This window comes from Neltuma alba, unplaced genomic scaffold (genome assembly GCF_004799145.2).
Source record: "Neltuma alba isolate B1F8T4 unplaced genomic scaffold, ASM479914v2 tig00012924_pilon, whole genome shotgun sequence".
NCBI lineage: Eukaryota > Viridiplantae > Streptophyta > Magnoliopsida > Fabales > Fabaceae > Neltuma > Neltuma alba.
The window spans coordinates 20,143-41,760 of NW_021637290.1; the positions used below are offsets into that span (position 1 = coordinate 20,143).

General features: G+C 35.6%; 4 protein-coding genes across 5 annotated transcripts; all 4 read left to right on the forward strand.

Moving 5' to 3' along the window:
• The first annotated feature begins 1,392 nt into the window (after positions 1 to 1,392).
• Positions 1,393 to 3,339, forward strand: LOC114732691 (vicilin-like seed storage protein At2g28490). The gene is made up of 5 exons (XM_028920032.1): positions 1,393 to 1,724; positions 1,804 to 1,985; positions 2,112 to 2,192; positions 2,286 to 2,705; positions 2,834 to 3,339. The coding sequence occupies exons 1-5, from the start codon at positions 1,394 to 1,396 to the stop codon at positions 3,290 to 3,292; spliced, it is 1,473 nt and encodes a 490-aa protein (XP_028775865.1). The 5' UTR covers position 1,393; the 3' UTR covers positions 3,293 to 3,339.
• Positions 3,340 to 4,586: 1,247 nt separating this feature from the next.
• LOC114732692 (protein disulfide isomerase-like 5-1) lies at positions 4,587 to 6,545 on the forward strand. Of its 2 annotated transcripts, none has more exons than XM_028920033.1 (5): positions 4,587 to 4,805; positions 5,208 to 5,266; positions 5,355 to 5,530; positions 6,001 to 6,103; positions 6,246 to 6,545. In XM_028920033.1, the coding sequence occupies exons 1-4, from the start codon at positions 4,698 to 4,700 to the stop codon at positions 6,090 to 6,092; spliced, it is 435 nt and encodes a 144-aa protein (XP_028775866.1). In that variant the 5' UTR covers positions 4,587 to 4,697; the 3' UTR covers positions 6,093 to 6,103; positions 6,246 to 6,545. The 2 variants fall into 2 exon arrangements, with proteins under 2 accessions (XP_028775866.1, XP_028775867.1); XM_028920034.1 differs by having other exon boundaries at positions 6,001 to 6,099.
• A 5,031-nt stretch (positions 6,546 to 11,576) lies between these two features.
• Positions 11,577 to 12,325, forward strand: LOC114732689 (uncharacterized). The gene is made up of 2 exons (XM_028920030.1): positions 11,577 to 11,799; positions 11,896 to 12,325. The coding sequence occupies exons 1-2, from the start codon at positions 11,708 to 11,710 to the stop codon at positions 12,089 to 12,091; spliced, it is 288 nt and encodes a 95-aa protein (XP_028775863.1). The 5' UTR covers positions 11,577 to 11,707; the 3' UTR covers positions 12,092 to 12,325.
• Positions 12,326 to 14,988: 2,663 nt separating this feature from the next.
• Positions 14,989 to 18,559, forward strand: LOC114732688 (proteasome subunit beta type-4-like). Its single transcript, XM_028920029.1, has 6 exons — positions 14,989 to 15,119; positions 15,271 to 15,347; positions 15,910 to 16,039; positions 16,194 to 16,353; positions 16,447 to 16,632; positions 17,966 to 18,559. Exons 1-6 carry the CDS (start codon positions 15,088 to 15,090, stop codon positions 18,077 to 18,079), a joined length of 699 nt encoding a protein of 232 aa, XP_028775862.1. The 5' UTR covers positions 14,989 to 15,087; the 3' UTR covers positions 18,080 to 18,559.
• Positions 18,560 to 21,618: the final 3,059 nt, after the last annotated feature.

Below are 21,618 nucleotides of genomic sequence, written 5' to 3' on the forward strand. Positions count from 1 at the left end.
AATATTGGTTCAAAGTGGCGGGGGTGGGATTTGATCCCACAACCCCTTGGCCACTTGGACCAACAAAAGGATGGCCATTGGGCCATCAAAGATTTCTTAACCTTATAATGCAAACAAAAATATAAGTTAACTCTTTTACTGTGACTCCAGCTCGTGACAACAATTTATCTGAGGATGACAAGTCTTAATTGAGAAATAACAAGTCTAAATTTGATATTAACAAAGCAACTTTTCGTTATACAAATGATCATAATTATTTAAAAATGACACGTCTTTGTTGAAAAATAACAACAATTTATTCGGTATTTCTTGTTATGTATAACGAAAAGTTGCTTTGTTAATATCAAATTTAGACTTGTCATTTTCCAGTAAAGACGTGTTTTTTTCAAATAAATTATGGTCATTTTTAATTAACGTAGATGCTATTTCTTGTTATGTATAAAGAAAAGTTGCCTTGTTAATATCAATTTTAGACTTGTCATTTTATAGTAAAGACGTGTCATTTTTAAATAAATTATGATCATTTTTAATTAATGCACATGCTGCTATGTTATGTATAAGGAAAAGTTGCTTTGTTAATATCAAATTTAGACTTGTTATTTCTCAATTAAGACTTGTCATCCTCAGATAAATTGTTGTCACGAGCTGGAGTCACAGTAAAAGAGTTAACTTATATTTTTGTTTGCATTATAAGGTTAAAAAATCTTTGATGGCCCAATGGCCATCCTTTTGTTAGTCCAAATGGCCAAGGGGTTGTGGGATCAAATCCCACCCCCGCCACTTTGAACCAATATTATCCTATTTCCAAAAAAAAAAAATCTTGTCACAAAAATCCTTCACCGGCAGCCACCACACCGGTGGCCGGCGCCGGTGGCCGGAGGCAGTCGGCGGCCGCCGGAGGCCAGTCGCCGGCGATGGTCGCCGGTCGCCGGCCATCGGTGAGGGGCTGGGTTTTTTTTAAAAAAAAAAAAAGAACAAAGGGCATTTTTGTCATTTCACTGAATTTCAAAATCCCAATTTGGGAAGGACTTCCCTATGGGTAATTACATTTCCTTAGCTTTCCAAATTGGCATTTCACATTTTGGAGCTTCTTTATCTGTCATTTTCTCATTAAACAAAGTGTTCATGATTTTTTTAAAGGAAATTTGACCCAAAAGGATCTTTTAAATGAAGTGTTCTAAAAAGCATGGACTGCGTCTAGCCCTCGTGATCGGACGTTTATACCCATCCGCGTCGACACCATGAATCGACAGCAAAGCTCCCTTGATTTTACATGCACGCCACGTATCTACCCGCATTCCCTGCCTCCTCTCTTCATAAGCACCCTTCCCCCCTCCATTACTCCCCCATCGCTCAATTCCCACACACAGGAGATAAAAGAAGAGAGGAAACTATGCTAAACAGAGCTACCCTTTTGGTCTTTCTTCTTGTTCTGTGCCATGGATTGGCAATGGGGAAGGATTATGTTGAAGAAGAAGAAGATTGGAGGAGCGAGGAGCCAGAGAGAAAAGAAAGATGGTTGCCTGCAGAGTCAAGTGACTGGTTCTTGTTGCGACGCTCGAGGCAACTGATCAAGACTGATGCAGGGGAAATGAAAGTTACGGAAAGCTATGGCGGTAGGGTTGTGGACAGGCCAATGCACATTGGCTTCATCAATATGGAACCAAAGTCCCTGTTCATTCCTCAGTACCTCGACTCTAGCTTGATCCTTTTCATCCGTAGAGGTATTACGATCTCTGTTTCTCCCATTTGTGTTCGTGGTTGTCAGATTCAGTTTGTTTTAAAGATATCAGTTAATTGCAGGGGAGGCGAAGTTGGGATTCATCTACAAAGATAAACTGGCAGAAAGGCTTTTGAAGACTGGGGATGTGTACACAATCCCAGCAGGCTCTGTGTTCTACTTGGTGAACACAGGACGAGGTCAGAGACTTCATATTATCTGTAGCATCGACCCCTCTGAGAGCTTGGGAATAGGCGTTTTCCAGGTACATGCATTGTGTTACTCATATCTATTTTTCATAATCAACAGACAGTCTAGTGCCATTATATCATTGCCTTTGATGAAGACTGATTTTCATAGCTAAATTCTCAATCTCTCGGTCTCTGCGTAGTCCTTCTACATTGGAGGAGGAGCCTACCCGCCATCAGTTCTTTCTGGGTTCGAGCCTGAAGTCGTTAGAGCTGCTTTAAATGTAAGCTGCAAGTTTAACTCAACAGCAACAGCTAAAAAATGCCAAACTTCCATCATCGGCACGAAAGACTTAACGATTTTGTTTATCATACAGACATCAGGCTTTGAGCTAAGGAAAATCCTCACGAAGCAACAAGGAGGGCCAATCGTGTTTGTGGATGACTCTCACGCCCCAAGCCTATGGACCAAGTTCCTTCAACTGAAGGAGCAAGACAGGCTTCAACAACTCAAGAAAATGTTGGACGACCATGCAGAATCCGACGATGACGAAGAGAAGGAGCAGGAGGCAGAGCGAACAGATTGGTCATGGAGGAAGCTCTTGAACTTTGTCTTTGGAAATGTGAACAAGGAAACAAAAAAGAGAGAGATCGTTAAATCTCCTGACTCTTATAATCTCTACGACAGGAAACCCGATTTCAGAAACCGCTTTGGTTGGAGCGTTGCTTTGGACGGCTACAATTATTCCCCGCTCAAACGCTCCGGAACCGGCGTTTATCTCGTCAATCTCACAGCCGTAAGCAAACTCACTCCATTTTGACCCTCTGGACTTAGATCTTGAAGTGATGTGTTGTGAGACTTACACTTTATATTACAAAGCCAAAATCCCGGCAATGTTTCAATTCTTTTCCATTACTATGGCAGGGGTCCATGATGGCACCGCATGTGAATCCAAGGGCCACAGAATACGGCATCGTATTGTACGGAACCGGAAGGGTTCAAGTCGTGTTTCCAAATGGAACTGCGGCAATGAATGCCAAAGTCAGAGAAGGGGATGTGTTCTTCGTACCTAGATACTTCCCATTCTGTCAAATCGCATCGAGATCTGGATCGTTAGAGTTCGTCGGGTTCACGACATCGGCGAGGAAGAACAGGCCACAGTTTCTGGCGGGAGGAACGTCGCTTCTCAACACCCTGATGGGGCCTGAGATCGCAGCATCGTTCGGCGTAAGCGAGAAAACAATGCGGCGGTTGGTGAGAGCTCAGCATGAATCTGTGATACTGCCAGCTGAACGCGCTTCGCCTGGAGACGTGGACGTAAGACGCAGAGAAGAAGGGGACGAAAGGGAAGAACGAGGGGAAGATGCTTGGTCGAGTAATTAAGAACTTTGAGAGTAATATGATTAGGAGACGTGATTAGATTAAGATAATTAGGATTAAGAGAATAAGAGGGTCGGGTTAGTGAGAAACAATAATTTAGCTTTTAGCCGGCCAGAAGCTCGTTGCCTAGTCCGTTTCATTTTGATGTTCTTTTTCCTTTTCTTTCAGAGGTTTCAGTACTTTCACGAATTTTCCTTCGCCGTCAATAAAATTTTCATCTCCCGACGTGGCCTCCTCATCTTGGACGAACTTAAAAACAATTTTGTTTATACTATAATTATTTTTTAAGCCCATAGCCCTCCCCTAAAGCAACTTTATTGGAATCGCAGTTTCTTAATTGTGATTACGTGAGAGGAATCTTATTTATACTCACGTGAAAGTAGAGTAGAGATTAACAAGTCCAGCCCTTATTGCGTGGTTGCGTGGCGGAGTCGCCGTGGCTTGTCAGAATTGGGTGAGAAACTACCATATGAAGGAGGTTGGATTGGTCGTCAAATTTTTGGACGCTCTACACTGATTAACACATCCTAAGACGCTAGAGGCTTATTAAGTTTTGGAGGATTTTAAGAGAAAATGTGGGATTGAGTTGATATTTTAACAGGATCAAATTCACTTGTATGCTATTCAATGATGCTCTCCGACAACATAACTTTACATGAGTATGTTAAACATGTAATTTTTTACGACGTGCCGGAGGGGAAAACCAAAATATTACGTGCAATCACACAACCAACATAAAGTGGTCTGTAACTTCCAGCATCTTATTTTACGTCCATGTTGGTTATTGGTTCTCAACATAACTTTATTGAATTCTTCTACCTGTTCTCAAAGTTGCTAAGGATGGAGTTCTTGTGAACTTTGGACAGATTTTGAATTACGTGACGCCTCAATGCCACCACCATATCTCAAAATCTACTTACACGTTGAAATTATCTTCATTTCAGGATCATTACGTTCTGCTATGCCTTCTCTCACTCACGGTTTTGACCTTATAGTTGCTTTTGCTCTCGTCCTCTTCACCAGTACACTATTTTTTTTTTTAATTTTTCTTAATGTAAAATCAGGTCAAACAAGAAAACTTGGAGCGAAACAAAAAAATTGTGACGAAGAAGATTGAATCTGCGAGGCTTCAACCACATTTCCTCAAATCAGAATGGTGTTCGTCGTTATAAATGAGAATTGGCGATGGTTTGATCGACGCAGGTGAGTGAGATATACTCTTCTAATGTTATAGAGCTGCTTGAGGGAACGCTGTGCTCATAAAAATCTTTGAGGTGCTAGCTTTGCTTCCTTTCGTCAACTATTCAACACGTGCAACCCACGTGTCTTTAACAAGACTCTCCGAACAGGTCCTCGGTGCTTTTGAGGGTGAGACATCTCAGCACCGCCTAGACCTCCCAGATCAGCCATGAGAAATCGCGGCACTTCCTTCCTTCTCCTTCTCCTTCTCCTCAATCTAGCTTTTCATGCCCAATCCGAGGTTATCTCGTTAACCGCCGACACATTCTCTGATAAGGTATGTACTCGTCGCTCTTTGTTCTCGCCCGATACCTCAAACTTGATTGAATGAAAAATCCTCCTTGTTTTTTTATTTTTCGAAAGAAATACTCCTGAATTCCGCGGTAATTGCTCTCTATCGTTTATCATCGATAGAAATTTACGGACCCATGCTATCTATTTATTTGTGGCAATCATATGGAAACATTCCTTTACCCTAAATTACTGTAAACAATGTTCTAGTTGCCGCCGGTTGATGATTGCCTCTGCAGGTGCAGATTGTGATGTGAAAAACTGTAGAATACGGATGTGTGTGCTTGAGGGTATTCATGAAGCTGTTATTGAATTGCACGTCAGTTGTTAGTTTTAGGGTCGCATTTTTCAATCACCTTTGTTTTGCGTATTTGTCTGTTTCGTTTAGATCAAGGAGCAACACACTGCGTGGTTTGTGAAATTCTGCGTTCCCTGGTGCAAGCATTGGTAACTTTCTTTTTCCTACTCTGCAATAAGCTTGACTAAATAAATTTTCAACTGCTTACTGACCTGTAATGGTAACACTTAATGTCAGTAAGAATCTGGGATCATTATGGGATGATTTGGGCAAAGCGATGGAAGGGGAAGATGCAATAGAGATTGGAGAAGTAGATTGTAGCATCAACAAACCCGTATGTGGCAAAGTTGATATTCACTCATATCCCACTTTTAAGCTCTTTTATAATGGAGAAGAAGTTGCTAGATACCGCGGTAATTAAAATCTTTCCGTTTTGCCAAAGATGTGTTTCATAGATTCCACTTTATTCTCACTGTTACTGTTTATCAATTTGACCCATATGATCCAAGCTTGTGATTAAGAAGGTGATCGGATGAGCTCGATTGTAGCCAAAGATACATCATCACATTACAATTTTCGATTTTAGAGTTGGTCTATTTCTAAGGATCATGGATAATATTGAAATTCAAAACTTATTTCTGGTGAAATTTTGTTATTGACATTGAAAATTATTCAAGTCAGAGGTGGTTGATTTGAGTAATGTGTTAATAATTTTGTATTAGATCATTAACCTGAAAAAATCTGTGTATGTCCTTGTCATATTTGGTCTAAGCTTTCTTGAGTCTTATTTTGATTTGGTTGTGGGATACTCGTATTGGGTACTTCCTCTCTTCCTCCTTCCCTCTCATTCGGTATTAATTTTGCCTTTTTGTTTAATGCTCAGGCCCAAGGGATGTTGAATCATTAAAAACCTTTGTTTTGGAAGAAGCTGAGAAGGCTTCGGCAAAAGCACTTGACATTGATAAGGAATTGTAACAATTTTGTGGGTATACTCTGAATCTCACGCCAGTGCTGGTTTTTTTTCCTCCTCTTCTGAGTCTTTCTAGTTGTACTGCATGTAGGCAAACTTGAATCTCACTTTTTTTTTCTTCTGGAATGGCAATTGATCAAGAATTGCGTTTTGTGCAGCCATAACCCGGGATGCTACTGCTCTCTATTCTTCACCACAAGTGCTGCAGGTTTCACATTACTGATTATCTCTGGGCTTGAGCTGAGATTAGTGAAGATACAGTTTGCTCTGCTCCAAACATCATTTGTTTATTCTACCAAGTAGTAGTTATTTTGAAGATTAGTTTGTATTCTACCCCGTCTAGTTTGACCCCCCGAGTTCATAAAACTGATAAACATCCGAGTTTCAATTTTGGATATAGATGCTGGCAGGTTGAGATTTAATCTTGAATCATTCTTGCAGGGTTTTCCTTTTTTTCATGTCCATCTCTCGTTGACTGTTCGTGATTTTTTACTGAGACCTGCGCGATTAATATGTTATCAAGTAAATAAATGCATAAACGGCTAAATATTGAAAAATATCATGGCATTCGCTTTAGCTTTGTAATCTGCCTAACTGATCATGATTGTCATCCAGATTTATGTAACAGTAGATAATAGCGTCAGCTTGTTAGATATTAGCCTAAGAAATTAGTAAATGCAAAAAAAAAAATGTTTAATTGTAATTGGTGGTCGTTTTCAGCGCACACGTCAAGCTACGATGTAGTTGTGGTACAGCATTATGGGAGTTGTTTGATTAATTTTCCGCTTGGCATGTTGTAGCGGAATTAAATTATGTCTTGAAACGTATCAGCCAGGACCACTCGTACAGTGAGAAACCAATGAAATGTCCATAGTTCGGGTCTCTGTATTCCGTATATGACCAATCAATTTGACATGATTACAAGAATTGTGTTACAAAGGGAAGCAAGGCCGTCCTAGAACTAAACTCGGTTCAGGCATCCTCTTTTAAAGTACAAGCTAATTTTACCCCTTTTGTTCTGTTAGTTCTCTTCTCTCTGATTGGGGAATCTTTGGTCTGGTGCGTCCCCTGTTTCCTGGCAAATTGGATGCTGTTCGCTGGGGGGGTGGGGGGTTTTGGATGCAGGCTTTGACTCATGGGCCCAATGTGTCGTAGACTGCAGACGCGAGTCGATTCTCTGACTGAAGAAATCTGGAAACTCAAACCATTCGAGCTGCTTCTATGTAAAGATCATAGACAGGCGCCAGCTTCAGGACGCTGCAAGGCATGGTATGATCGATTACAGGCAACAAGGATTCCAGCGGAGGCCATACATATAGGCCATGGGTAGAAGACTGCCATAAAATGCTTCATGGATTTCAAAAAGGTAAGCTCTCACTCAATAACTTGAAATATTCTTGTAAAGCGGAATGTTACGTAATGCCTGAAAAAGGAAGCAGGAGAGTGAATAAGCAGATACCGAAATGAAGAAGGAAAGTGGAAAGCAAAGAAGTGGCCCTTTGTTTTGGGGATTGATTCCGTCGAGCGATTGCAAGAGGAAGGTTTATTAGGCAGGAGAAAGGACGCCATTGGCACAGAGCCACTAGCGGGGTGGTGTCGATGCTAAAATGGGTCAGAGACAACGGCGTCATCTCTCCTGCATAGCAAACCTCTCATGCTAACCTATTACGCTATACTATAGTATGTACCTCTCCCTCTCCCTCTCTCTCTTGTATTCATTCTAAACCCTATCTGCCAAACCCCTCATTTATAGATTCTATTCACTTGTTTCATATCTTGTTCTCACAGTTGATACGTTTGCCCCCAAACACATCACCTTTGTTGTCATTCTTATGTGGTCATGTTCTTCTGTGATGAGGTCACTTCTCTGATGTCGGCTCCTGTCGTGAGGCTGCTCCACCCTTTTTTTTTTTTTGGTCGCTTTTTCTTGTGTTCTCTGCATGATTTAGTTATAGTGTCATCATCATCACCAATAATGCATTTTCTCCCTGTAATCATGATTACTTTTGTGAAATGGAGAAAGCTATGGGAATAATATTGGATGAAGGCCAAGAGACCATGTCCACTTACATTGAACACTCCCATTTATTACTTTTTCTCTTTTTCCACCCTCATGATTTGGATGTACAGCTTAGCTTTTTCCTCACTGGTTGTGTTAGTTTTTTAATTAATTGTTTGTGGGTTTTGTTTGGAACTGCTTATCTTTACATTAAATGCTTATTTTTTATTAAATGTGTCTCCAAAGTGTCCAGTCTTTCAACCACGCGAGTGCAGACGTTGAATAGCTTCAGTCCTCTGCTTACAACCCGCCCGCCATGCGTCTTCTAAAAGTACCGTGGATGTAAATTGTTTCATTCATTCATTTTCGAAGTGTTACTTGATTGTGAATTTATTCTAAATGTAAGGTAGATAACTAATTTATATATATTAAAAAAATTTGTTAAATTAATTATTTAAAAAAGTATGTTAGTTTCCTAAAAACGCCTCCTTTTAATAATTTTGCAAGGGCAATAATTCTATTAATGTGTGCAATCAATATCTAATAAATATAGAGAATAAAAAATATTGATGTTTTATATTTAACATCAAAATAATTCTGTCATCTAGCTCTTAGTATTGTCTTTTAAACACAAAGAAAATTAGTGCTATTTTGCACATGCTGGCCCCAAAAAATCAAGCCTCTAAAGTTCTGAACGAGGAAAGTGCCAACAAGTAAATTTTTCTTTTTGTAAAAGCCACACTTAATTCTTCAGTTTTATACTTGATTTTAATTTGGTCCTTAATTTTATAAAGTATCCTTTGGATGTTCAGTCCTTAATCCCATTAGTCTCAAATAATATTATTTTTGTAACAATCAAATTAAATTTACTACTCCCTCCGTTCCTTATTATAAGAGACATTTGATGCTTATGACATGTTCCTATATATAAGAGACACTTAAAAGTTGTCTCTATTTTTTTGTATTGATTTCCTATTTTACCCCTATTTATTTTGTCTCCAACTCATACTCTCTCTCCCTCCCACTTCTCTTTCTTTTAATAATTTAATTGTTCTCTCTCATACTCTCTCTCCTTATTAATGGGGGCATTGTTGGAAAAAAATATTATACTTTTTACATATTAATTGTCCTCAACTAATTTTAACTGTTTTTTTGATCAACGTAATTTAGTTATTTGTCTCTTATAATAAGGAACGGAGGGAGTATATCAATATTTAAGAATATTTTATCAACATGTAAAACTTTAATTTTAGAATTTTTTTGCTAAAATAATTTATAAAATTTAGAAATCAAAATAAAATCTTGTATGAATTTGATTTATTTAAATTAGTAATTTTCAAAACTTTAACTACTTTTTTTAAGTTAAGTTGCACCTCCGGACACAAGGTCCGGACTCCGCCTCGCTACTGACCCATTGTTCATAATCATGTGGCAATATAAGCACCGTTTGTTACTTTTAAAATAAAACAATACTAATCTACTTCTGTAAAAGTTCATTGGAGCTTTTGGAAAGAGTGGTCCACTGCCCCTGTCATCGCCGCGTTGGCGAATTTGGTCCAATTTTTCTTTGTGATAAGAATTTCACACACAGACACACATACCTCTTTGTTCAAATTGATTTTTCATTCTAAATATTGATCAAGATGCAATTGGTTAAGAGTTAGATTTTGATGTTGTTCTGCTGCAAGTATATCTATAAGCAATCAATAACTTCTTCTTTTCAATTATTAAAAGGCAATTTTATTCATAAACATAAAAAGATTACACTAAAATTAATTACTACTTTTGATCTTTAATATAAAGCCAGTTAACTAATTTTAATAGATTAAGAAGATTAGTTAAGTTAGTTATTTATAATAAATAGATATTAATTTTTCTAAAATATCTTTGCCAATCAAATGTATTAATTAAAACTACCATTATTATAAAGACTATCTTAGAATAAAATAAATAAATATGAAAGATAAAATGAATTGAGATCTTATATTTAAAATTAAAATAAAAGTTAAATAAGTTTTCATACGAAGGACCGAAAATATAATACTTATCCTTTTCTATGTCTTGAACATGAGCTTCGCAGATTAATAAATCGACTGAAGTAGATTGACAATTTCACGTTTTTCATTTTTGAAAATGGAAGGGGTTTGAAAAAGTAAAGTACCCTTATACATTTATTTTTATATACTGATTAATGAACATTAAATTTTGATTTAATTAATCTTGTATAAAAAATCACAATGTTTAGAAGCGAATATTATCGTTCCAAAAAAGGGGCATATTATAACCTAGTTTTGAGGCTTCCCATGGACAATACAGTGGGGCCCACACAATTTTGGTGTTAGAGAACCCTCCAACGTTTGGATTGGCCTCAAATGAAACGTGCTGTTTAACTTCGCATCGCATTCTGGTATTTAACAAAAAAAAAAACTTCGTATCGCACTAAAGTTGGTGTTCTCGTCCCTTTGTATTTTATGCTCTCTCAGAATTTCCTCCCATGCGTAATGATCATGTTCACCATCAGTTTGTTACCTCCCAACCAAAAAAATATATATTATTTTAAATAAATTAAAAGAAAAACAATTAACAGTTAACATGTGATAAATTATTTTATATATTTAACGGGTTATGTTATTTTATTTTTCATCTAGAAATCTCAGGATACGTATAGTAAATGTCATGTCACACATACATGTGTTACAATTTGAGAAACATTGTTGTTAGAACTACTAATTTAGTGACACTAAATATTTTTAAAAAATTGTTAAAAATAAAATTGCGAGTTTGATTTTTTTTTAATAAATATGATGGGTAACTGAGTTTATTTTGTTGAATGAAAATTTTAAAAAATGGAGAAGCATTGTCATGCTATCGTTGGAAAATATTATTAGTGGTCTTAACGAAACAGAGAGACGAAGAGATTCTTTAAAATCATGCACGCTTGTTTACGCACACACACACTCTTATTATATTCAATAAAAAATTCATCCAGTTATTCGAATTATTTTTTTTGTTTATTAAGATTATAAAAATAAATGTACGCTTACTAAAAATGAAAATATTAGAATATATTTAATATTGAATATATCAAAATATAACATAAATTGTGTTTATGAATTTCTATGACTTACAAAATATGATTATTTTCTGTAAAAGAAAATAATTATGTTGAGAGACAAACAAGTTCGCAAACTGGTTCATACTTCTGATACTTTATTTTGTTTTTATCCACATCTATTTTTTTGTTTGATCAGAATTATCCACATCTATTAAACATCGATACTTAATTAATTCTATTGCACTAAGAAAATTAGGACAGCTTTCTATATTAGAGTCAAAGATTGAAATAAAAGAAAATGAAGAGAGGGGAGAAAAGCTGGGGAAAAGCCCATGAGTGCGTCCATAATCACCAAAGTCGCAGATTTTTACAGTACCTTACTGCCTTTTGTTGCATTGTCGCCCTGATCCGTCGTCCACCTGCCATAAATGCCTTCTGGATAGGACGACGCACAGCACACTTTACCCCAAATGCTCTCCCTCATACTCTCACCTCGCCCTCATCATTGACAATTACTCTTTCTCCATCTCTCCTGTTTCTTTCTCCCAACTCCTCCCAGAAAAAAAATGCAGTCCATGTTTAACCTCCGAGCCTCCTATGGCGTCCCTCTCTGTCTCTCCGGGATAACCCTAACCCTCCATGCTTCTCTTCCCCAAGAGTAATTCCTCTTTTTCTTTCTCTCTGCGCACCCAAATTTATGATCTTTTTGTTTCTCTCTCTGTCTCTCACAATTTGCGTTGTGTTGGCGGTGTAGGATGGCAGATCACGATCGCAGAAGGGAGATCATGAGACTGAGAAGGCGCAGATCACTGCCCACGCACCCTCGTCATGCAAATCAAGAAATGGCTCTCCTCACAAACTCTGTGGACATCAAACATGGCGAACATGGAGATCTGGATGATTCTATTCTACTTGATCTGTTTCAGGGTTTAACTGCTAAAGCTGCGTAGTGATTTGTTCACCGGAATCACCACCGTTTGTGGTTCTCACCGGTCACCTGTGAAATCCTCATGTTGTAGGCTCTGTTTTCACCTTCGAAATTGTTATGTGTTCTGAATTTGCCTCGTCCTTGTTCTGTTTCAGTTGTTGGTTTCTTTAATTGTTCTCAAGAATTATTCTCCATGTGATATAATATAGCATATGTTACACCCTTCTCAATCTGATTATGCAACCAATTAGCTCAAGTTCTCGATCATTTATATTCATGGCCGGAGCCCTCTCCAAGTAGCTCCGTGATTGCAATTACATCGTTTTTTTAAGAATATTTTGCTGTATCAAGCCATTAACCAGAGTGAGAAAAGCTTAGCCCATCTTTGTTTCTATCTGAAGGGGGTTGAATTAGAGGTAGAATTAATCAGAGTTATTAGTCGTAAATGCTTGCTTCCACCTGGTGGTTTTGAGTCCCATAAATTATATTCAGAAGAGCAGGAAGGTAAACGTCAGTGTCTGTGTCTATTTCTAGGCTTAATGTGATGTCAAATCAGTCCTATTAGTCGCAGCAAGCTCTACTGGGATAACTATTCGCCATTATTATCCAAAGCTTCCGTCTTTTAATCTTGTTTTCCTTCGATTTTACCGTTTGTCGACTACGACTCTGTAACATTCCGACAGGAGACGTCTAAGGTCGAACACGAGATAGGTAATTTCATCGTATTATTCCAAACAAACAGCTAATCTGGATAACATCGAGTAGTTAAAATTCGATCATCAATTCATCATCAAACAAAAAAAGTTTTTTAAGAAAATCTAGTATATTTTGAGGGATTGCTAAGATTCACCCAGTATTTGCGTTAAATTTGGAATGTAATGGATACATTTCTTCTGCTATACGTGGTTTTGAGTGAAAATTATTCGCTTCAACAGAGTGAATAAATAAATAAGAAAAAAATAATAAAAGATTTTAAAATTACTAAATGACAAATTATGATTAAATTTTAAAATTTCAATTAAGACTGTTTGTACTATTTTGAAAATTTTCAAATCTTATAAAATTATGCAAATATCTTTTATTATTATTTTTTATATAAATATTGTCATCTTAGCACTTTCGGCTACTGAAGTTCTGGTGACATGTCACCAGAGTTTTGGTGACTACTCTATCTTATGTATTGATTACTTTTTTTTTATTGACTCAATTTGTTTTTAGAACTTCCATGATTACTTTTGTTTAGCTACTGGCTACTTTAGTATTATGATTAAATAGTTTTATTTTTAAAATTTTGGTGACTGCTCATATTTAACTATTGACTGCTTTGGTTTCGTTATTGACTACTTTTGTTTCAAAAATTCAAAAAAATGCACCAGGTGTTGTTGGAAATTTATTGACTAGTTTTTGTTTGGTTATTTGCTACTCTTGTGTAATCGATAGCTATATAAAAATAATCACCAAAACTTTAAAAACAAAAATAGCCAGTAATTAAACTAAAGTAGTTAATAGCTATATGAAAATAGTCATTAAGAATAAGGACATTGTTGTCATTTCATAATATTTTAAAATTCTGAAATAGTTCAAAGAGTGTAATTTGGGACCTTAAAATTCACCCATTTTGATTTGTCCTTTAGCATTCTTGAGGGCTTTTTAGTGTCTTTTTCCCAATAAATAAATACTACTTTTGGTTTTTAATATAAAAACTAGTTAAGTAATTTGAGTAAATTAAAGAAGTTTGTTAAGTTAGTTATTTGTAATAAATAGGTGCTATCTTCCTTAAAATATCTTTACTAATCATGTGTATTAGTCAAAATTATCATTTGATAGAACATTCAATATGTGCAACTAGTTTGGAGATTATTTTAAAAATATATATAAGTACAAGAGATAAAATGAATTAGAATCTTACATTTAGAATCAAATTGAATGTTAAACTAATTTTTATATTAAAGATGAGAAGTAGTAATTTGAATGTAATGTAATGAAAAAACTTTTATTTCAGTGGATAAAATAAATAAACAATTAAAGGTCATATTCACTTGGCAAAATGTGGGAAGAAATGATAGCTGAAGCATACAATTAGACAAAAATAGGTATCAGACGAAATTACAAACTCAAGCCAACCTTCTTTCAGCATACTGTGCACGCTGGGATCAACAGGACTTTTATATGTTTTTGGTTGATCAGAGAATACTACTCATTTTATGTCACATTTGCATTACCGTTCTTAACCCATCTGATCTGATGTGGTTAAGAACGGTGATATTTAGCAAAAGAAGTTGATTTCTTACAGCATCATGAATTAAGATTCTAATTCTTATTAAAAGGGGTGCCAAAACAAAATTACTTCCAGTGAAAAAAAATTATGCGTAGGAAGGAAAAAAGCAAAGTAACTTACCAACAGGGTTGGATTCTGATTCTAACAAAATTGTCTAGGAAATATTGCCTTAAATATCAGGCAACAAGAAATCCATTTTTTACCGGACCGTGTTTATTATTGTGACAAACATAGGCTATTCAATACAAATATTAGGCATAGAGACTGAACAGGGGTAATATTTTTTCCTTAAAGAAACTTTTTTTTTTTTTATACACTGGAAAGATCCTTGAACAAACTTATGTATAGAATATAGATACTAGGTATTTGGGAAAAAATCCGGTAAAAAAAAGAAATATGAATAGATTCTGAAAAAGTATATTTATGAGTCAAGCTTTTTTGTTTTGCCGACGAGTCAAGCTTATATATTTATGATTAAATATAAATGATTTGTGTTTATAAATCAAAATGTAATATTTGGCAAAAAAAAATGTTTATAAATTTTATTCTTTTAATTTATAATTTATTTTCGAGGCAGTTTTCTTGTTCAGAGGGTTACCTGGCGGATACAGTCATACAATCCGAGAGTTCTTGGAGAGAACGAAAGAAAGAACATACCCGTGAAAAGCACCAGAGCTTCGTCACAGAAGAGAACTCGCAATCTTTTCTGCATTCGCACAACCCAAACAACCGCAAGCAATATGGGCTGTCAGGCTGATTTAGAGAGAACTCTGTATGTCCTCTCCCTCTGGCCCATGTTTATAATGCGCAAATTTTAGGGTTTCCAGAGCCCCCAACCAGATTATTCGATTTTCAGTTTGGCTCGAAATTCTGTTTTCATTGTGAATGTTTAGTGCTAACCTTGTATATCGTTTTCATTGCAGGTACCCTTACGTAACCGGATCATCAGTAGTTGCCATCAAATATAAAGATGGCGTTCTTATGGCTGCCGATATGGGAGGTCAGTTGCAACTCAATCTTCATCATGTGTCCATTAATAGTCTGCTGCATCTTCACTGTGCAACTTGGTCATTCTGCTTCATACTTTATTGCGGAAAATCTGAGCATTGGAGTTTCTTGTCATCTTCAAATAGGACATTGGATCAGTTTAAGTCAGCTTCAGCTTGTCTGATGGAATTTGGACTGTGTTTTAATTTTGTTTTTTTTAAAAAAAAAAAATCGTATGCTGTTGTGGAAATGAAACTCGTATCTTGACTGTTTGCGTTGATGCTGATATTTGATAATTTAACATAACTATACGCGCTGACACTTTTCCTGAGATGTTGCGGTCATAGGTAGACATTGCTCCCTTTAATTTCCCACAAATTTACTTGTTTTTCGTTTTCATGCAAAATATTCTATAGCATCTGAACATGGTTCTAATGCTTTTCTGGGTGTTTCTAAGATATTGATTGTGACTATTCTGAAGTTCTGGTCCTAAATTTATCAGCTTTATAGAATTGAATTTTCGCACTAAAAGCTTCCCTCTGTATCTCATGGCAATGATGGATCCACTGTGATAGGTTCATATGGGTCTACCTTGCGATACAAGAGTATTGAGCGCTTGAAGCCTGTTGGAAAGCATACTCTTCTTGGTGCCAGCGGGGAAATTAGTGATTTTCAGGAGATTCTTCGCTACCTTGATGAACTCATGTAAGCCTAGTTGTCACATATCAGAAAAGGATTTGGATTGGCTTATTTGTATTCTGCATGTTTTATCCCCTTATACCAGTGAATCCCTAATCGTTTAAGATCAGTTAAGGAACATTTCTGAGTAGTTGTATGTTTTGGCTTGTGACTGCTGCAGCCTTTATGACAATATGTGGGATGATGGGAATTCTTTGGGTCCTAAGGAAGTGCACAACTACTTGACTCGTGTGATGTACAATAGACGTAACAAATTCAATCCATTGTGGAACTCACTTGTAATTGGTGGTGTGAAAAACGGGCAGAAGTACCTAGGCATGGTATGCACTAGTTTATCTCCGTCTTTGATTCCAATGTGAAAGTGAGTTACCTATAAGAGTTAGTTTTTACTCAGTTTTGTGAATTGTTTCCAGGTAAACATGATTGGCATTAATTTTGATGACGACCATGTAGCAACTGGGCTTGGCAACCATCTTGCAAGGCCAGTTCTTCGTGATGAATGGAATGAAAATTTGACCTTTGAAGAAGGTGTCAAGTTGCTGGAGAAGTGCATGCGGGTACTTTTATATCGTGATAGGTCTGCAGTCAACAAGATTCAGGTTTTTTTCTCTTACCCTCCCTCCTCTTCCTTCCTCCCTCCACCATGCTTCCAAAATAGAACCCAACCCAACTAATAGGTAGCTGCCATTAGCATGCTGGAAGGGAGCATTGTCTATATGGAGGTTGTTAACGAGAGTGCACCCTATTTTGGTCAATTAGCAAGGGCATGGAAAAGGTATTAAAGTGTCAATGAAGAAACTAGAAAGATAATTTCTCCTTTATTAATATATGAATAAAACACGGACACATCCTTCAAAACTTGGTCGTTAATAGCATACAACCATCAGTCCATCGCACAGGATTGGCATGCTCATTGACTTTGGGCCAGGCACAATGCTCATGCGTCAAAATGTTCTCATCGAATTAGCTGATACGTTAATATGGTTCTTTCACTCCATCTCCAGATGCTAGAGCTCTCATTTACTTTATACTCCATATACATTGTCAAGTAGATGTCTCTTTTTCCATCTACTGGTACGGTTCAGAGTTCTGTTGCACTTGGATTACCAGTGGAATTTGGAAAGGAGATGGGGGCATTTAATCATGATTTTTTTTCTTCCTGAATTTCTGCTAAATCTCTTTAGAAAACATTTCTGTTTCCTTTTCAGTTAGAGGTTTTATTTATTAAATTCGATGCCTTGAGGTATCATTTGGCAGATGCTTAAGGCAGTTCTACAAGTAGGTTGATAACTGCTAAGCAGTGATTTGCTTTGCATCTAGTTCATCACTTGACCTTCTCTACACATGTCGGATCCTCCCGGGATCTAATAACACCTCTTTAGCCAGGAAACGTTAAAAGTGTCTATGTTTCAAGAAGACTAATTAATTTGGTCGGCTCATCTCAACATAGCTTGGCATAGAAACCTGACCATATAAGAATCGAAGGATTTGCCATAGAATCCTGTACTGGAAGGAAAGAAATAGTGATTTGTGCTGATGCAGGACTAGGGGAACAGTTATAATACAAGCTCACATTTAATATTTTGTGGAAAATTATGCATTTGGTTCCTATATGGACGATGTGTTGTCTGGAGAAATGGAAAAGGATGGGTCATTATGACTGCTAACTTAAGCGTTGCATTTTGTGTGTTCCAACTTCCAACTGTTTGTGTTTGTGTTTGTGTGTTTTTTTGTGTGACTCAATGAATAAGAAATGTTGAAAATGCTTTGACGTGGTAGGAGAATTGTATATGTTTTACAATCTGTCATCCGTATGTAAGTGCACGGTGCAGTATGAGGCCTAAATCAGAATTAAATGATTTTGTTTCTCCTATTCGTTTCGAGTCTGTTGTCTATTCATGTGATATTTACAACGCGTTGCAAAATTTGCAGATAGCTAAAATTACTGAGGAAGGTACAACTGTTTTCCCACCATTCTCCTTGAAAACATACTGGGAGTTCTCTGCTTTCAGGAACCCAGCGGCTGGTGCTATGGGTTCATGGTAGCTGTCTCGCAACCTTCAATACTTCCATGGAACATTCCGACGAGTCTTGCGTGAAATGGATATGAGGTGGTTGATCTTTATTTCATCGTACGATTCAGCTATTTATGGAGAAAGATGCTGTTTTTTCCCGTTTAAATTTGGATTTCACTTATGTTAACCTCTATTTCCCATGGCATGGACTCTGCCCTGTTCTACTATCTTTATGCTTTCCTTTGACATCAATCAAGGAGGCGCTTGCTTTTCTTTCTTGTTTCCAGCGATCATAGTGAATGAGTGCTGTTCGAGACGATGGATAGGGTATAATTTTTTTCCCTTTGCCAACATGGATAGGGTATAATACTGCTTGGCCGTACAAAAATATTTCCATATTTGTATCTGTGCCTTTCCACGGAACGACTTGAAGGCCGAGACTCATTGTCGTTTGTCAGATCCAAACGAACAAAATGGTTGCTGATATCTAGTTAGTATTTACGTTTACTTTTTTTCTTTTATCTAGAGAATATTTTACACAAAGCAAATTATCAAACAAGTCTTTTTTCCTTTAATTTTTATCTTTCAAAAAATGTTTTGGAAACAGGAAACCAAATATAGCCTTGATAGTTTAACATGTTTGATTTCTTGTTCTCATTATAGTTTTCTATTAAAAAAAACTAAAAAAAATATATTTTTGGTCATGTATTCTGAAAAATAAAAGGTTAAAAATTGTCTTGAAAGATAAAAATCAAAACATCACTTTTTTTAATTTTTTACCTTAGATTTTAAAAAATTAAAAGAAAGGAATAGAACATCAAAAAATCGTTTTTATGAAATTATTTTGAAATATTGAAATAGATAATAGATTTTAATGCCTTTTCTCTTTAACATGTTATATCTATCTCATCTCATGTGCCTTGCGCAACAAACAACAACTGGGCCCGATCTAGTGGGCGCCCGAGTCCAGTTCTATACCGCACACCACTGGGCTTGCTGCGTTGTTAGGGTGGAGGCAAACAGGAAACAGCGTCTCCTCTTTTTCCTTTCTGTCGTTTTAGCAAGAAGAGTATACGATACGACAACCAATTGAAGTTTGATTGTTGTGATGAGCTGTCACGGAAACGGGGTCCAACATTTCTGTACGGATTCACTGTAACCGTTCGTAAAGACTGGAAACTCCGTGTCTCATTTGTCCTCTAAAAATTTGAGGAGTCAATTGATATAAATTAAACTTTAATTCTTTTGATAAATGTTGAGTTTTCAATTGTCATTTTTAATCTAAAATGTCATCTCATAGGTCACCATCGATCCTTGCATGCATGGCTTAAAATCTACAACTTTACTTAGTGCCTGTTTGGCATCACTTATTTTGAGCTTATAAGTAGCTTATAAGCTCTATAAGCTCTATAAGCTCAATTGACAAAATTGGGTCTGTTTGGATCAGCTTTTCTGTAATTGGGCTTTTGTCTGAAAAGCTACAATAAGCTATAAACTAAAATTAACAGCTTATGACTTATAGCTTATGGCTTATAGCTTTTGAAATATGGAGAGAGAAAAAGTTGAGAAATTTATTACCTCTTTTAGTTCTTATAATAAGCCTCAAATAACTAATTTGTAGATAATAAAAAATTAGTTAAAATTAGTTGAAAGTGATGAATAAGTTAGAAATATATTTTTATTTTTAAATATGCTCCTAAAATATACTTTTATTTTTTATGTTTCACTTTATATTTAAAATATTTTTTATGACTTCTTCATATTAAATTATTTTAATTTCATTGTATTATGTGAATTATTTTTTTAATCATGTTTTATTATTTATTAAAACTCATATCTATTTTGGTCATTTACAACCAAATTTACTTTTACTCAATTATAATCCAAACAACCTTTTACCAATCTCACTTTTACAATCTAGCTTTTCTGAACTATAATCCAAACACAATTTAACTTATCCAATTTAGTTTTTTTTTATCCAATTTCACTTCTCTATAAGCTACTTTTTCAATAAGCTACTTTTTCAATTGTTGATCTAAACATACCCTTAATTCAACACTCCAACTCCAACCCCAACGTTGGCTCATGATGGCAAATAATGTTAACATTAAATATGAAATTTATAACATTTCAAACTATTCCTAACTTATAAATATATTATACTAGCTTATCTTTTAGTTTTCATTTATAACACAGTCGGAACACAGGCCCAGCACACGCCAAAAACTCCATCCAATTCTATTTGTAAGCTTCAAATGCGGAGAGGAAGAATGTGGTTTATTTTATAAGCTTTAATTTGATATTTGTCTTAATATTTAATTTACTCTTTTCAATTTTATCTTTAATTATTTATTCTCTCTCTTTTGTCATAATTTCTTTATCACATTTTTTTTTTCATATATTCTCTTCATACTTTTTCTTATTTTATTATAAGGGCATATTTGAAAACAAAAATATATTTTTAATTTCTTTATTACTTTTAACTAATTATCTATTAGATGTAAATTAGTTATTTGAAGTTTATAATAAGATCTAGAAGGAGCACTTCAAACTTTGAAATATATACATGTGTGAGTGCGGGTTATCATAGAGCCTTTTCTTCTCTTTCAAACTTGGACATTTTTTGACATTGGGTGGGAATAGCATATCAATGAATCAAAATTTAAATTTTTATTAAAAAAAAGTGTTTATATTTATTACCTGACAATATCTCTAATAGAATTATCTTTAATAAGAGACATTTTCATCTAAAAAAATTGGACTTGGGGGGGGGAAAGAAAGAAAGAAAGATGAAAAAGACGAATATCCCAGCATGCCACCCTGTAAACGTCTCCATTTCAAACATCCTGGCAACAATGACACCTGCTTTAATGTTTATCTCATTTTGCTGATCAAAGGCTCCATTTGAAATTTCATCACAAAATTGATCTGTGAATCAATGTCAGTTTCAATTCACACCAGAGCTGCTTTTTGAAAAAAGAGAAGGGGAAAAAAAAAAAAATCAAAGTAGACCCTGGCCGCTAAGGCCCTTCTCTTAATTCAAACGTCAAAGCCATCCATACAGTGGTTTTATTCTTTAAGCACTTGTATGACATGACTTATAAATACATTTTAGTTATGTAGTACTCCTCCGGTCCTTATTATAAAATCCAATTTGACTTTTTATTTGGTCCTAATATAAGACCCAATCCATTTCTCTCTTATATTTATGTATTTTTTCCAAGATAATCCTTCTAATAATGATAGTTTTAGCCAATATACTTAATTAGCAAGGATATTTTAGGAATAACAACACTTATTTATTATAAATAACCAACTTAACTTACTTCCTTAATCTCCTCAAATAAGTCAATTGGGGTCTTATAATTAGGACCGGAGGAGTATTTAATAAATCATGATTAAAAAATAGGCTCTTTGTTAGGCAAAAATAATTAAGATTACCTGTTCAATATAATTTTTTATCATAATTCTACCTCTGGTATAATTATAAGAACTAGTTGACTAATTTGAAAAGATTAAAAAAAGAAATTAAGTTATATTTGTAATAAATAGATGTTGTCTTTCTAAAAT